Genomic DNA, 15,762 nt, shown 5'->3' with positions numbered 1-15,762 from the left:
TGATACCATTTGACCAGCTCGGTCCCGTAAGTGTGATAGAACTAGGAACCAAGCATGCTACTTGCACCTCCTTACTGACCCTGAGCCCTCGGCTGTCATAAGCCTTTGCCCCTAGCTTGATGAACAGATTGAATGTGGCATATGTCCAACGTATGGCATGCCGTGAAAGCCTGCGTCAGCGCAATTGTATGCACATACATGGCGCATAAAATCGATACATGAAAGATCTGATGGGAGCCGAACCAGATATCGAAATGCCCTGGTGCAAAACGCTCGGGGATTCGGAACTGTACTCCCAGGTCAGAAATGGCTCTCCCTTGATATGGAAAGGTTAGGGGTAGGGAAAATAGAGTGTTCGTACTGCATAAAGGCCGCAGCCCCCTCCGTACAGAAAGAGCTCGACAAGGTACCATTTCATACCCGAATACTCGAGCATATATTCTAGACCATAGACCTGCACGCCGTGCAATAAAGGGATAAAGGCGGAAGCACCGAGGGCCACATAGGCGCCGACCCTCACTTTACGCCATCGCAATGTCCTAAACTTAGGTATACAGATGAGGGCGGCCGTGGCAGAACCGCAAAGGACGACCTAATGACTTGGTCAGCATGCTTCTCAGACTTGTCGCACCCTCTTACAACCGAGGATGTATTTGAGTGACTTGGGTGACAGACAATAGTCCAATGAATCTTTTGCAGAAATGGTTCGCAATTGAAGATGTAGTAGATCCCGGGAATGAAGGTACCAACGGTCACAATAACGATCCCTAGCAAATCCATCCGGTGCCAAAATTGCTCCACCTCGTGTGAATGACTTCCGATAAGATGATACATAGCGCTGAAGATCAGGCAGCTCTCGGCGGAACAGAAGAAGATAGTGAACATGATAAAATCGGTTCTTGTGACGTCAATATACTGTGGCCCATATATAGTTCGGAGAATAGTGACCGCCAAGAGTGGCAGTAACACAGCACCGATCAAATGAGTATAAACGTTGCAGGTCTCATTGTGTAAGAAAGTGAGACTTTTGACAACTTGTAAATAGTCTGCTTCCAACGGGCGATAGCCGGTGAGAATGTACTTGTTGTCCCGCCGCCACTCGGGAATATCGTGCCATGTGACGGTCCGTGTTGTGGGCGATGGATCGGCCATTGGCTTTGCGCCGTTTAGGTTCTCAGGCTGCGCGCGGCGTTTTTTAACAGTATCTAGCCCGGTCATAATGACTGTGCGCAGTTGTTCTAGGTTGTGCTGAATCCTCGTCTGTTCGGAGGAGTTGTTCGGTGAAGATATCGATGGTGCAGGAGGAAGAGGAGGAGGAGGAGGGTCAAGGCCTTGGGCATTCGCTAGGGGAAGTCGGGATGAGAGGGAGCTAGGCGCGGCGCGATCCCGTTGTGGGTGCCTGAGCGCCTCGGCGGTTAACCGATACTGCTCAAATGTAGAGGGGGAGTATGGATTTCCGCGATTGGCCAAAAGAGAGGTTTGCAGGCGAGGATCGTTTCAGAAACAGTCCTGTGTAAGCTGAATATGGGTCCCGAGGTAATTAACGGCACACTTCCAGCCAGTGGTAGGCGAGACGGCACGGGAAGACCCCATCCCTAGGGTGCCTGGCGCAGGACGGGTTCATCGCCTCGATTTCATGATTCCATTCTAGTTTGACCTAAGAGACGTTTGCCACAACTCATCAAAGTGTAGCGATTACGATTCCATTGCGCCGACTATGAGCCAGAACAAAGAAGCCAGCTGGTTCATGAGGATAGTGGGTTACGTAGCAAGTTTGTCGCCAGAACAGTCAACTCCTCGGACGGCGAAAGCGCAGGGGCGCGACGCTTGGTTACGGACGGATGCTTATTTACTGCACGAGAACCAAGACTTTGAAAGTCTCGATCCACAGCACCAAGCCAATGCATTACGCAGGCTCAATGATTGCGTTCAGGTCAAACAGAACCAGGATGCCAACTTTGTCAGCCACCTGATCTCAGTCAACGGAACCAAAACTGATGCAGCATGACATAGAACTTTAACCAAAAGGCAGCGTACCCGAACCTCGAAGCGGCCAATCGAATCCTACAACAGGAAGATGGACTGGGAGGCCAACCGATGAACGCAGCAATTAGTTTAAGCAAACGAAAGCGAGACCAGGATCCTCTCCTCGAGGAGTTCCAAAATATGGATATGCTCACAAAGAAACGCCGGATAATTGCTCGAGACAGTCCTGACGCCGTTGATGATGCCAATGCGCCCGAAGCAGACTTTGCGATCCGGGCGAGAAAACAGTCCATGTCGCTTTATCAGGGGCTGCGAACACACTGGACGTGTGTCTGCCAGAAATGCTCGCGCTTGAGCGTCAGACTGTCGTTGCCCCCGCCAAGTAAAAGCTCGCCATTGGAGACATCATTCGAAGTCTTTTTTGGCGTGAAATCACTGCTACAGGTCTCACTGCAGGAAGCAAAGATCACGATCAAGTAAGTGCCCTTTTCGCGAAGATGAACGATTGACCAATGCGATTTGTGTAGGGACGAGGCAGCCGACATGCATGGGCACAAATCAGAGATCACGTCTAGTGAGTTGTCTGATTTTGTGCATATCTGTCAAACTATCACAGAGTCGATAGATCAACAAACTTGCTTGCATCTCAAGTTTGAGAATGGAATGTTCAAGAGGCTTCGTCCACAGCCAAAGGTCTTTGGGGATCCTCACCATCCGCAGATGGTGTCACTATCTGCTCTATTCAAACGCCAACAGGAGCTGACCGGAGGGACCTCGGTTTTGCCACACAGGGGAAAACGAATACTTGCTGTTGTCCTTGCAACGGCGCTGCTTCCCTTCCTTGAAACACCCTGGGTGCAACCGACCTTTAACCATTCCAACATTCAGTTCTTCCAGCCACTGGAGGAAGACAGCCTGCCAGACATTACAAAACCTTTTCTGGATATGAAACGAGTCCCTGTTGCCATGCCAAATAGAGAAGTGGCGAGGGAACATGAAGCCGAGATGGAGACTGCTAAGCATATGGTTCATCCTAACGCTAGCGTGCTCGCGCTTGGTATCTTGTTGTGCGAGCTTCATTATTGCAAACCTATAGAAGCTTGGCAAGACGACCCAGACGCTAGTCAGACTGTCAACAGCGCCTACTATACCAGTTTAGAAGTCCTTAAAGACCTCGAAGTCGATGCTGGGATGGACTACTACCTTGCCACAAAAGCATGCCTTCAATGGGAATACCTACCCGCTGGAGAGTATACAACATTTGAATCCGCCAGCGTCCAGAAGTTGTTCTACCAGAACGTCGTGAAGAGACTCGAATCCGAGATTCTCAACACATGGCTGAAAGGTTTAGAAAATTTGCAGAGCTTAAGTGCTCAAGAAAACAAGCGTTGTTGGGGCAGAAATGGCTGCGAGGTCATCCGACAACATACGGCTAGGCGCGAGTCAGTTACCAGAGCTGCTTCAGAACCCTCCGTGATCTTACCGTCTCCAGATCTGCAAACGACAGCTAGAAGGTACAGCACAGTGCCGACTCCCGGCTTGCCTCGCTACTACATACCTATAGAAGCTTCTCAAAGCTTACAATTCTTTGATGCAAACCATCAGATGGCCTCTGAGCAAGGGTAAGTCGTCTTCCGAAGCCTTTTCGTGTTGTGCAAACTGATAAATCTTGAAGGAAACCATTATCAGATCGTTGGATGAGTAAAATTACGACGTCTATCTATCAGTATATTGATGACTATGAGAAGGTTATGCCGTCTGGAAGGACACAACTCGCTGCGTTTGGCGTCGATGGCCCGGTACGCATAGCAATATTGGACTCTGGTTTTGACACTGAGCATCCGCTCTTTAAGACGGGCGAAGGAAAGTTTGATCCGCGGTTAAAGGGATTCCGGAACTTTGTTGCCGGACAGAATGAGGAAGAGCACCAGGATGAAATCGGACATGGCGCTCATGCCCTTGGTCTCCTCCTTAAGGTTGCCACGTGTGCTGAGATTTATATAGCCAGAATCGCAAACCAAGCAACGCTAGGTCGCGATAGCTATAGCGCCATCTCAAAGGTACGTCTTGGCAACAGCATTGTGCACATCATGTGGCATGGATCGAGTTTGAGGATTTACACTTTTCTTTGGCCCTCTGGCTAACTCTATGCAAGGCTATTAACCACGCCGTATCTGTGTGGAACGTGGATGTTATCTCCATGTCGTTCGGAATCCGAGAATTTGATGAGGAAATGAGAAATGCGATAGGTTATGCACGGGAGAAGAACACACTTATGTTCGCAGCGGCGTCAAATGACGGGCTAAATCACGGTCGAGCTTTCCCAGCCAAAGATAGTAGGGTCTTTTGCATACATTCATCCAATGGACTGGGGGCCCCTTCCGGCTTCAATCCGATGGCTGAAGAAGATGATGTTAATTTATGTCTGCTTGGGGAGGATGTTGAGTCGTACTGGCCGGTCAGTATGAATGCCCAGTACCAAGGCATGCGTGTCATGTCCGGGACGTCGGTGGCAACGCCTATCGCTGCTGGGATCGCCGCTTCGCTCCTCTCTTTTGTGAGGCAGCAAGAGCAGGATTCGCCGACTGATACCAACCGACTAGGCAAGTCGCTGAAGGATTTTGACACCATGAAGGCTGTGCTTAAGAGCACAACGCAAGGCAGGGGACGCGATGATTACGACTACATCCTACCAGACTTTCTATCCAACATGGGATCATCAAAGGAGGAGATCTATTTCAGAATCAAGTACATCAGAGACCGCATGTGACTATAAATATCAAGAAGGAAAATGGTTCCTCGAATAGAGACCTCAATAATATGTGAACAAAGAAAAAGCCTGCTGTGATGCATCCGTCAAGATATCCAGTCAGACAGTCTGTATCATGCAGGAATGCAGTACACGCTCTCGCCCTCAGTGGCATCACTTACAAAACTAGCATTTGCGGAAGAGGAGCCATCCACGTCGTCCATCAAACAAGCTTCTTGCTCGTTGTCATCTGCCTCCCCAGTCGTCAAGAATGCACCTTTTGTATAACCTTCTGCCTCCAGCTTTCTTCCCAGTCCGAACCTGAGCCGCTTCACGCGAAACGCGAAAACGAATTCAGACTCCCTGCTGAACTCGGTTTCGTCATCACTCTTCTTCGTCCAGTGGCCTTTCGGGCCAATGGTCAGGCCGAGAGGGGCCACATTGATGCCGATATTTGCTTTGACGTCAGTGCTGCTCGACGTCGAGTACTTGATGTTTGCGCCTTTGACGAGCTTCAAGCCTGTCACGAGGTAGAGTGAGACGATGGGGGCGAAGCGCTGCTTCGGCTCTCTCAAGTAGGCCTGCACAGCAGGCGCTTTGACTGCTTCCTTGACATACTCTGGCTCTGGGTCGAATGACAACGTTGTCATGGAATCAAATGCAAAGACGCTCGATGCTTGGCTGGAATGATCGGCACTGGCTTCAGGACCAAGACCGAGTTGTAGGAATTGTGCATAGACGCCGAGTCCCAGCCCAGTTTCGGCCGAGACTGTTTTCTTCCAAGCAGTCTCTACGACAGAAGAAGGGTCCTGTGCAAGAGGAACAATGTGCGTGCCATTGAGAGGATACTGGGGCGTCGCTGTGGACCGGAGTATGGAGCCTAGCCGTAACGGACCAGCAGGAGACGCCTGAATAAACTCAGTGGTGGGACAGAGAAAGTAAGTCTTTGTGAAAGTCGCCATAGCTTCAATGAAAATTGTGAGCCCGATCGTAGTTGATTTCACTTCTTTGCTATGTTTTTGAGCTTCGGGAGAAAACTCGCGTATTTCAATGGAAGCCTCGGGATTGTTTCGCTATATTTAGCTACCTTATTAAACAACAGCGAAGGAAACTATTATATATATATATAAGCCTTGGAAGGTTGTAACTCAACCTCAACCTCTGTGATGAAGATGGGATTAATTAGCGCGCGCTTGGAAGCAGGGTCTTCTGCTAGCGACGGTGCCAAATCTCACACTATCTGTTGCCCCGCTCCTCCCGTTGAGCGCCTAACAAGGGTTCGTCCCGCTGGAATCAACCAATGACAGCGCGACCTGGATGTTGTAAGCTGTTGGTTGTTGCCGCTCAATGAACACGACCGATGCAGCTGGCTCTTTGTGCTGGATGAACATACAGCAACTCCTCCTATTAGGCCTCAAAGGCAGAAAGAGGTCTGGAATCTTTGACCGTCGTAAGCCACGCAAGACCTACTCCTTAGCCCGAAATCGTGAGCCTCCAGCAAGCCCTCGTTGTCTGTCCAGTTGACCATAATGGCACAATCTGCCTCTATGGATCTGGATAAGCCAGAGGACGTCTTTCTTCAGGACATCTCCGGACCTACGATCGCCGAGCATGCCCTAAAATGCACCGAGCTTTTCCAAAAGAATATGGCTTTGCCCAACATTGTCCCAGATCCAACGATAATGGATGACCAGTTAGCGAGGTTCACGTTATGGGCTTCCAACATGGACGTCTTTGGGCCGCCAAACATCTCATTGGACTTCAGGCTCAGATATAGTCCGAATATTGTCGATATTCTTCACCAGCTTCTAGACGTGATCTATAATGCTCTTACGGAGTGTGAGTAAACCCAAAACTACTCATATGTACTCAAATGATGGGTTTTAACGGCAATTTTTGTTACAGTAAAACCGATCGACGAGCCGCCACCGACCCCGAGCAGAAAGAAGCAGCGCATATCTATTTCAGACCAAGTGCGCATGGGCGCGAGTGATGACAACGCCAGCGACACAGACAGTGACGAAGATCAAGCCGACAAAAACACTTCCCTCCTCACGTACACTATCAGTGGCACCGTGACACGACTATTTCGATTGTCCAATGCGATTCGAAAGTCCGCGAAGGCCTCGAGAGCACAAAAGTTAAAAGACTATCAGCTGGATGATGACACACAACGTGCCATTGATGAGCTGCGCTTGTACACCGATTGTTATATTCGTTTCAGATTCCCCGAGGCCCCAGAGTCGCTTCGGTGCGCCCTAATAGAAGCAAATGTACTGCGACTTCGGCGGCTGTCGTATCAGAGGCTACATCGGAGACGTATTGCGTTAAGCATTGAGAAACCGCAGCCAGGTCAAATAAAACTGCCGTTGCCCAAGATTCCGGAAAAGCCAAGAACTGTGCGTTTCGCTCCAGAGGTAACCCCAAAGACGAAAGTCAGAAACGAGGAACGTGGTCGGCAGGACTATCCACCCGCTCCGTTAACTTACGCTACTACCGCTCGGCAGACTGAGATTGGAGCGCTGTATGCAAAGTCCACAACGGAGGTCCCCCGAGCAAAGTCCGTGTTGGTGAACAACGAGCTATCTTTCCCACCCATTCCGCAACAGAATGAATGTCCTTATTGCGGCGTGATCATTGAATTCAAGGGCCCAAGCAAGTCTAATATCTGGAGGTGCGCAAATCCGCCCCTCTTCTATTGTGGTGCGAAGACTAACTGCCAACAGGACCCATGTTATTAGGGATCTAGAGCCATTCATTTGTCTCTTCACAGCATGTACGGATTCATGTCGGCAGGGCCATGGTCCATTGACTTTCGAATCGTCCAAAGCGTGGATGAGCCATATGCAGAACTCGCACGGAATCGCATGGGAATGCAGAGCTCCTTCTCACAACCCAAAGATCTTCAGAGATGAGATCCAATTCCAGAAGCACTCTTACGATGAGCACGGGGTTCCCGAAGCTCACGTTCGGACTTTGAGTGAAGCAGCACGGAGGCCATTCCAGGATAAAATACAGGAGTGTCCTTTTGGGGATGACTTTGTCCCATCTGAAGAGGCCGACCGCTACGGAATTTTCTCCTATGAAAATCTTCATTCTCACGTTGCCGCACACATGAAGGAGCTCGCCCTGCTTGCGCTTCAAAAGCTCCCTCATGACGGCGGGACAGAGGCCAGCGACTTCGACAGTGAGATATCAATTGGAGATGATGGCAATGCAAAGTTACGTGGGTCGATGTGCAGTATCATGGACGATGATGCATTGAACTTTTCAGATACTGCAGGAGATAACCAGGCTGGCGACCCCAAGGAAAGTATTACTTCTTCGATCAAAAACCTTGATATTGAAGACATCGAGCCGCCAACGGATCTCGATGCACTTCGCCAAGCGATTCAATGCGACGATGTGGAGCGAGTTCGGGCTTTGATGCACCTCGTCACGAGAAGCGATAGGTCTCGTGGCAAGAAGCCTCTTCATTATACTGCTCTTTACCGGAAGAAAGATATAATGAGGCTTTTACTAGAATCTTCTGACCACGAGGTAATTTGTGCCACAGACGAAAACGGTCTGACGCCACTGCACTACGCGGCAAGAGGAGGCTTTGTGGAAGGCATTGGCTTGCTGATTCAAGCTGGAGCCACAATCGATATGCGCGACGATTATGACTTTACACCACTACTATGGGCTGTTGTTAGCGGAAACTTAGACGCAATCGACAAGTTGGAATCACTTGGGGTTGATCCGGCGGACAAGTACAACGATTTACGGGGTACGTCTGCTGTGGGATGGGCAATCAGTCTTGGCCTGCATGACCTGGCTATGCATTTCATCAAGTCAAGGCCACCACTACCGAAAGTCTCCGAGGCTGTCCTGATGAACCAGGCGGCTGCCCAGGGAATGCTGGATGTAGTCAGCCTCCTCATTTCAGAAGGTGTCTCTCTCAATGAGCGAGATAAAGACGGGTGGTCCGCCTTACACTGGGCCGCTGAGGGACCAGTATCGCATACAAAGGGCCGAGATATCGATCCCACAGACGATTCAGCATGCTATAACATACAATGGATCGTTAGTTCAGGGGCTGATCCGAATGCGGTGAGCTTATATGGAACTTCACCATTGCACTGTGCTGCAGGCGTTGGTCCAAGACGAACCCAGCTGCTTCTCGAAAGTGGGGTAGACCTGTTTAGCGAAACGTGTCATGGCTGGACAGTAATGCACCATGCCGCCTACCTCGGGAGTCACGTTGCTATAGAGTACATTCGGTACACTATTGTCCGCGGCTTTTCAAGTGAACAGGAAGAACGACTCATTCTTTTGCAGGACAACCACGGCTGGTCTCTATTGCATCTTGCGGTTCTTGGGAGGCATCCAGAAACGATCAGAGAACTCCTTCGCCAACCCTCTGGGGACCAGCTCCTCATCAAACGAGACGAGCTCGGCCGCACAGCAGAAGACTGGCTCGATATTGAGCTCGAGAGTCATTCTTATGCGAAAATTAGCAATTTGGCATACTCCAAGTCTCGATGTTGCAGGCCAGTCACTGGACTACGAATAGCAGCACGGGAGAATAATATAGACCTGGTTGAACTCCTCTTGGACCAGGATCACGATATTGATGGCACCGACACTGGGCAAAGAACTGCACTGTATTATGCTGCGAGTAAAGGCCACCTCCGAATCGTAGAATTGCTGTTAAGCAAGGGTGCGGATCCGAATATCCTGCCAGTAGGGCGCCTGATGTGGGAACTCTTTGTCCATGATTCTGAGATATTGCGACAACTTCGGCGGTACGGGTACAGCAAGCCAGTTCAAGACCTCGAGAAAGACAACCAAATCAGGTTGATGTTGCACAATGCCGCTTCTAAGAATCCGCTTCCACAGCCCAAAGATTCGCCGCAGCCAACAAGGCCCAACCCACCGGCTCAGAACACGTCTGCTTCGTCGGACACTCCTAACAATACCACGGCAGAGTCAAGAATCGAGCAACCTCGATCTCGGATGTCAAGCTTCTGGAAGCGACTCAGAGGCTAAGAGATGTTTTGACGCGTATAGATCGCGACTCACAGCGAGTACTACTTTGGCGCTATGCAATAACGTCCAGAGGAATCCCTAGAGGCAAGGAAAGGCTCCCTTACTTTCAATAGAAAGTTGTGCAGCTTTGGTATAGACCATGGCTAGCTATGCAAATAATTTAATTAAAAAGCTAAATTAGATCCCAATGGCGCAAGTATCAACCAGCAACTAAATCCTTCTGTTTTAGGACCTTGCAGTGTCGCCCCAATTTGTGAGACCAGTTCAAAACAAAATTTCCTCCAGCGTTTCACTGACATAGTGACTGATGTTAGGAGTTTGCCTGAGCCTCTGTTGTAGATCCACGGGATCTGACAGCCCGTATTGCTTGCCAATGATAATGCACTCAACAAGAGCCTTGAACGCACGCCTTTGAGCCATCTCCGGCAGCTGCGATATTGAAACACTCATAGTCTCCGGTATTGCTTTGGCAACAAGCCATGCATGAAGCTTATGGTCTCGTTGACAGAGTATCATGCATGACGCTGGTATCATGCTTAAGAAGTGGTCCTTGGCTATGTCCTTGGAACAGCGCTCGATAAACTGCAGGATTGCGGTGGCGAATAGCAGTAGTTTGTGAGAATCGCGTGTTTTGCTAATGATCTCAAGCTCATCAGCGCACGCTTGAGTTGCGTCACTAAAGAGCCGCTCCTCGTCAGCGGTACCGACGTAGCCTTCATAGTACTCTGCGATGATCGTCGCAAAGTAATCAATTGGACGAGTCTCCTTGGTGTCGATGATGGCGAAGTGCGTGCTGAAGAGAACGACAGTCCGAGCCGCGCTCTCAGACCTTCTTCCACCACGGATGCAGCCGTCGAACTCGACGAGGAATTCCCGGACGCCGTAGTGCAGGAACTCACCCCGGTCTCTGTGGTACGCTAGAGCAGCAAACTGGGCGAACGTGCGTGCCGAGATGTCGACGCCCGGCCACCATCCCTTTTCGGCTGCGGCGAGTATTACGCTCGAGCCGACGAGGACGCCGATCACCAATAGAGCCTCGAGGTCACCTGTGGAGACGACACGGAATACCTGAACCGAAAGATCCGTCATGATGGCGAGGTTCTTTGCGTCCTCTGCCTGGACCAGTTGGATGCCAAAGTCGATATAGGCTTGAGCCCAGTTCCGCAGCCTCGCAATTTTGTTGTTTCTGACTAGATCCTGGAGCACGTGCATCACTTCCCAGCGGCCGATGGAGGAGTGCTCGAGATAGAACTTGAAAAGTTTGGCGATGGGCTGAAATTGGAATGATAGGGTGAGTGTCTTGATTGTGAGCCCGACGAGGCGCGAAGATTCCTCGTATCTGGCCGCGAAGAGTTGTTCTTGTAACCCGAGTAGCTGTTCTGCCCTCTCTTCTATGGTCATCGATTGCTGGTTTCGCTGGTTAGTGCCGACGATAGGCAGCTCAGCAATGCTCGCTCCATGTTCCAGAAGGAGCTGGACGATTTCTTTGGAGTTGGCCTGGATGGCTCGTATCAGTGGTGTGTCGCCATAGCTCGCCTTGGCTTCGATCGGGGCGGAATGTTCAAGGAGAAGAGCCACAACCTCCTTGTGTCCTCCCGTGACCGCTATATGTAGCGGTGTCATATTACTCCGGTCCTTGGAGCCTACGGGGGCTCCATGCTTGAGTAATAGCTCGACGATATCTTTGTGACCCCGGGTCGCGGCCCAGAACAGTGGAGTCCGACCGTAGTTATCTTTCCGTGCAACGAGTCTGTGGCGGGAGCTATGCTTCGCGGCGTCTTGTTCCAGCAACACCCTGGTCCAAGCCGGAATATCCAGGTATGAGGAGAGATGCAGTAGTGAAAAAGAGGGCGGTGCTCCACCATACTGCTCCTTGTCCCAGTAGAACTTCCACCAGTCTTCCCTGATCGGAGTCTCGGGCTTGAAGAATGAACGAGTGAACATAGACCGGTCACCGACCAGTTCTTGTGCGCGCTGTAAGTGATAGGGCCAGTAAAGACATGCGTAGGCCAAGAGGGGTTTGGTGAGGGATTGCTCGCTGATGCCACCTGGGGAAGCATGACTGTTCTCGATCAGTGACAGACAAGCGTCCATAAGCGCACGGTGGGTAGCTGGACCCATCCGAAACATTCTGATCTCTTCCAGCTCATCAACCTGATCGCTCTGGAAAAACTCTTTGGCAGACTCGTGCACGAGGTTGGCTACGTCCCCGTCGACTTTGACCAGAAGCCCGCAGGAGTTGAGCCTATCCCGTGTAGCCTCGACCGCGTTACGGTCGACAGATGGAGCAATCTTGGCTGCTATACAGAGCTCATCGATGGCCAGGGGTCTTGCAGCAAGCACAAGCCACTGCAGGATGGGAATCAGCCGTTCCTTGTCCTCAACCTGCAGTAGTAGTCGCTGGTAAACGCCGCCCAAGCCTTTAGGCATTCGGTGGAGTATATCCTGGATCTTTTGCCAACTTCGCCCCTGGAGCTCGTCCGCGACGAAACCGACCCAGAGAAAGGTGCCATCGGCGCCATCCACCAAGGCCTGCCGCACTTGTGATAGTTGGTCCTCTGTTAGGGTTTGATCTAAGGCCAGCTCCGAAACCTTGGATGCGATGTATCTCTCGACATCCTTGGCTACCTCCATGTCTGATTCGTCCAACCTGACCCGGGAAAACTGACCAAGCTTGCTTTCCAGTAGTACTGGCTGGGAGCGCGAGAGAAGAATCAGTCTTAGTTTCGACTCTTTATCTCTTGCATTTTGAGATAGATATTTCCTCAGAGCATCCAGGAGCTGTTGGAGCGACCCCTTTTCACATTCGTCTAGGCCATCCAGCACACAGGTAATGGTGCTTGATGTGGTCTCGCGAAGCAGAGAGAGAAAGACCCTCCATAGGGTCACAAAATTGGATATTGTGTATTTAATGGTTTCAGAGCCGTCGAAATAGCTCTTGACGTGCTGCGCCAGATGAGGCTCGGCGGTGATCCATTGGTGTATAATTCCTCTCATGATAGTAACAGCTGAGTTCCGGTTCTTGTCACGGTTACTGCAGAAATAATAGAGAAGGACTCCCTTTGTCGAATCTTGTTCTGGTTGCAGCAGCTCGGTTACATAGATAGCCAGCATTGTCTTCCCTTTTCCAGGACCACCCGAGACCCAGAGCAGAGGGGGACTGTCACCGGCGGCCCATCGTTGGTAGTTTGCGTGTCGTGTGAGCCACTCGCATGTGCCATCAGCTCTGCGTCCTTTCAGGGCGATCAACGAGCTGCGGTCCACCTCTGGCCTGGTCAATAGTAGAGCATCAAGCACGGTGGATGCTGCTGCTCGGGTTTCGATCTCCCGCGCTACGGGCTTTGCGACGGTGGGCATTGACATCAGGAGCTCTCTTGCGTACGCAGCCGCTGCAGCGGCGGCATAGCCTTTCCATTCCCCGTCATTAAAGGACGAATCGGAATAACCGCATATCCCTCTGATGACTTGGATACGGCCGTTGTCGGGTAAACCAAAGGCTTCGGTTTCGAAGCAGAGAATGCCGTGGTCTGCTGCCAGGCTATCACGAGTCTTGGAGTCTCTCAATTGGTGCTGACAGCTTGCAACAAGCCCGTAATGGACCTTGGGCAACCGGTCTGTGCTCGCTTGCCAGGAATGAGTATGGCGTCCGTTCCCTTCACCTCTGTCACCCGAGCTCTTTACGTCCCTATCTCCGTCATTTGCACCGGCTGTACTGCCTTTCTCCAGCTCGGGCGGGGCGAATATCGTGGGCTGTTTATCAATGATGGTGCTCATGTAAGTCCGCATATGACTGTTGCCAAGAATCGAGTTCATTTCCACTTTCCGCGTCGCGGTCAGAAGGCTGGAGGATGGCTTGTCAGACGAGTCTCTGGAGCGGACATTGCCCGCATCGTCACTATTCCAGTGAACCTGGCCTCCCTCGTACAGCACCAGGCCAGAGCGACCTGGCTCTGGTCTTCCGACAACTACATCCCCAGGGGAAATGTTCTCCTTCGTGTGCGGAACGCCTCCTCCTAATCCAATCAGGAGAATGAACCGGATGGACCTGAAAGCTAAACGGACCTGCTCAACGATTTCCACAGCTGAGCCATTTCCTTGATTCGTGGGGGACGGATATGCGAGCACGATGTCGTAGCCATTGAGTCTACCAAAGACAAACTTGATATCGTCAGTTATATCCAGGTCCAAGGGCCCATCGGGATGAACGGAGTCTAGCATCGCCTCGGCAGCAGTTGCCACCAAGGGTAGGGCGCAGACCCAACCGACAATGTAGTCGTTTCGTGATGCCATTTCTCGTTTGCTGGGTTATGGAGGCTGGTATGAAAGTCGCCAATTCATTATCGACAAATACTGAAGCGTAGAACGGTAAGATAACGGCACCATCGCGACATCAGAGCTGCCACAAGGTTGTTTGACACATTTGTAGCAAACCGTTTCAGAGATGCAGTGTAGGTCGCACGGCTCACCAAAGCGCTTAGACAACCACCATGATTCGCTTGTTGGTTCGACCAAACCCCTGAACCCCCGACCAACCCCACCCCAACAGTGATGCACGGAAATTGTTGACGTCCGCAAGGCCGAATTTGGCCATGTTGCTATGGTTGGTGTGGATGGTGATCGAGTTGTAGCTTTCGAGTGTAGCCGGGTCCTTGGAGACGACTCTTCTGGCTCCAGATAAGGGAAGTTCTCTAAAGAAGCGCGTAACCTTGAGATACAGCTAGCCTTCTGCTGTTTCCGAACCATGGAACTGATATTGGACTGACGGGAGGGAGTCAAGTAGACGATCTAACCACTCCACTGACAAAGGCGAAAGAGTTTGTCAGAAGAGATATAAGAGTTTACTCACCCGGGGTGTAAGAAGACTTCTAACGGTGAAGTTAGGTGCCAAAAATAATTAATCTAAGATCCTCTAAATCTACACTAAATTATACTAAGTTTACCTAAGTTAACTGAAGGCTTTTCATTCCCTAGGGTAGAGGCCCTCAGTTTTGTTTTATTCTCTTACTCAGAAACTCGATCACCTCTCTAAAAATGAGAATAGTATAGAATTGACTGTAATAAAATGAAACAGGAGCTAATTCAACCAAGTTTTAGGGAGCCAAAAGAACACGGTCAAGGAAGCTAAGAGTCAAGGTAGGAACATAAGCGAGGACATTCTCATACAAGTTCAACTCAGAGAATAACAAGACTTCTCAGGGCATCAGACAACTAACTCAAATGCTCACCAAATCCATACCAAATTAACCCAAAGCTTTTCATCACTGATGATAGAGGTCATAAGCCGAGTTTCATCACCTCGTTTAGATTCATAGGTCAAGTGTCACTACATCTTCTCATCCAGTGATGTCGAGGTTGGGTCATTAAGTACAGGTTCTGGTCTAACTGATTCCCGAGCAGACTACGAGAATCGAAGCTAGACATGGAAATTGAGAACACGGCGAAGAAGGTGAGATAGCATTGGGAGAGACCACAGTGTAAGTGTACAAAGAGAGTGTAATTTGCCCATTATTCACATCCTTCCTCCTCAACATTGAATCATGTTCGGCCATCAACTTCAACGTTGACTTTGAACTCAACGCACTCTAAACAATTCTGCCCGGCCGTTTCTTCAACGCTGAATCATCAATCTCCACCCACTTCCAGCATGCATCCTTACTAAATAGTCGGCCTGTCAATCCTTCCCGATCCTTCCCACACGAAATAAGCGCCCGCACCGTGGAATTGAGAATGGGTTTGTAGCTATGGTATATGGAAGGAGTCGTATGTACCTCAGCCCGATTGATGGTTGGTCGGAGAAGTCCACGATGAAGTCAACGGCTCTATCTTGTGAGGGCGAGTTTTCCGGGTGCGAGGCCAGGAGGGAGGTTATCTTGAGAACTAAGATGAAACTGTAGAAGATGACGATTTGCCATTGAAGAAGGAAGGAGATTAAGATACATTATATCATATGAGAAAGATCTACTGCAGATGCCAGTGATTAATTGAGCGCTTTTGAC

General features: G+C 50.4%; 5 protein-coding genes across 5 annotated transcripts; 2 read left to right on the top strand and 3 right to left on the bottom strand.

Moving 5' to 3' along the window:
- Positions 1-331: 331 nt before the first annotated feature.
- FSUBG_781 (ent-kaurene synthase) lies at positions 332-1,624 on the bottom strand (the record flags this gene model as incomplete). The annotated part of the gene is made up of 3 exons (XM_036686152.1): positions 332-592; positions 640-1,425; positions 1,553-1,624. 3 exons carry the CDS (start codon positions 1,622-1,624, stop codon positions 332-334), a joined length of 1,119 nt encoding a protein of 372 aa, XP_036543797.1.
- Positions 1,625-1,717: 93 nt separating this feature from the next.
- Positions 1,718-4,756, top strand: FSUBG_780 (intracellular serine protease; the record flags this gene model as incomplete). The annotated part of the gene is made up of 6 exons (XM_036686141.1): positions 1,718-1,960; positions 2,014-2,462; positions 2,514-2,560; positions 2,612-3,608; positions 3,662-4,046; positions 4,142-4,756. The coding sequence occupies 6 exons, from the start codon at positions 1,718-1,720 to the stop codon at positions 4,754-4,756; spliced, it is 2,736 nt and encodes a 911-aa protein (XP_036543796.1).
- Positions 4,757-4,869: 113 nt separating this feature from the next.
- FSUBG_779 (uncharacterized protein) lies at positions 4,870-5,697 on the bottom strand (the record flags this gene model as incomplete). The annotated part of the gene is made up of 1 exon (XM_036686129.1): positions 4,870-5,697. One exon carries the CDS (start codon positions 5,695-5,697, stop codon positions 4,870-4,872), a length of 828 nt encoding a protein of 275 aa, XP_036543795.1.
- Positions 5,698-6,264: 567 nt separating this feature from the next.
- FSUBG_778 (ankyrin repeat domain protein) lies at positions 6,265-9,766 on the top strand (the record flags this gene model as incomplete). Its single annotated transcript, XM_036686118.1, has 3 exons — positions 6,265-6,574; positions 6,641-7,409; positions 7,462-9,766. The coding sequence occupies 3 exons, from the start codon at positions 6,265-6,267 to the stop codon at positions 9,764-9,766; spliced, it is 3,384 nt and encodes a 1,127-aa protein (XP_036543794.1).
- Positions 9,767-10,030: 264 nt separating this feature from the next.
- Positions 10,031-14,056, bottom strand: FSUBG_777 (ankyrin repeat; the record flags this gene model as incomplete). The annotated part of the gene is made up of 1 exon (XM_036686107.1): positions 10,031-14,056. The coding sequence occupies one exon, from the start codon at positions 14,054-14,056 to the stop codon at positions 10,031-10,033; it is 4,026 nt and encodes a 1,341-aa protein (XP_036543793.1).
- Positions 14,057-15,762: the final 1,706 nt, after the last annotated feature.

The sequence above is a fragment of the Fusarium subglutinans genome, assembly GCF_013396075.1.
Source record: "Fusarium subglutinans strain NRRL 66333 chromosome Unknown NRRL66333_c0000003, whole genome shotgun sequence".
Classification (NCBI taxonomy): domain Eukaryota; kingdom Fungi; phylum Ascomycota; class Sordariomycetes; order Hypocreales; family Nectriaceae; genus Fusarium; species Fusarium subglutinans.
The sequence above is the reverse complement of the archived record's forward strand: the minus strand, read 5'-3'. Positions and strand labels throughout refer to the sequence as shown.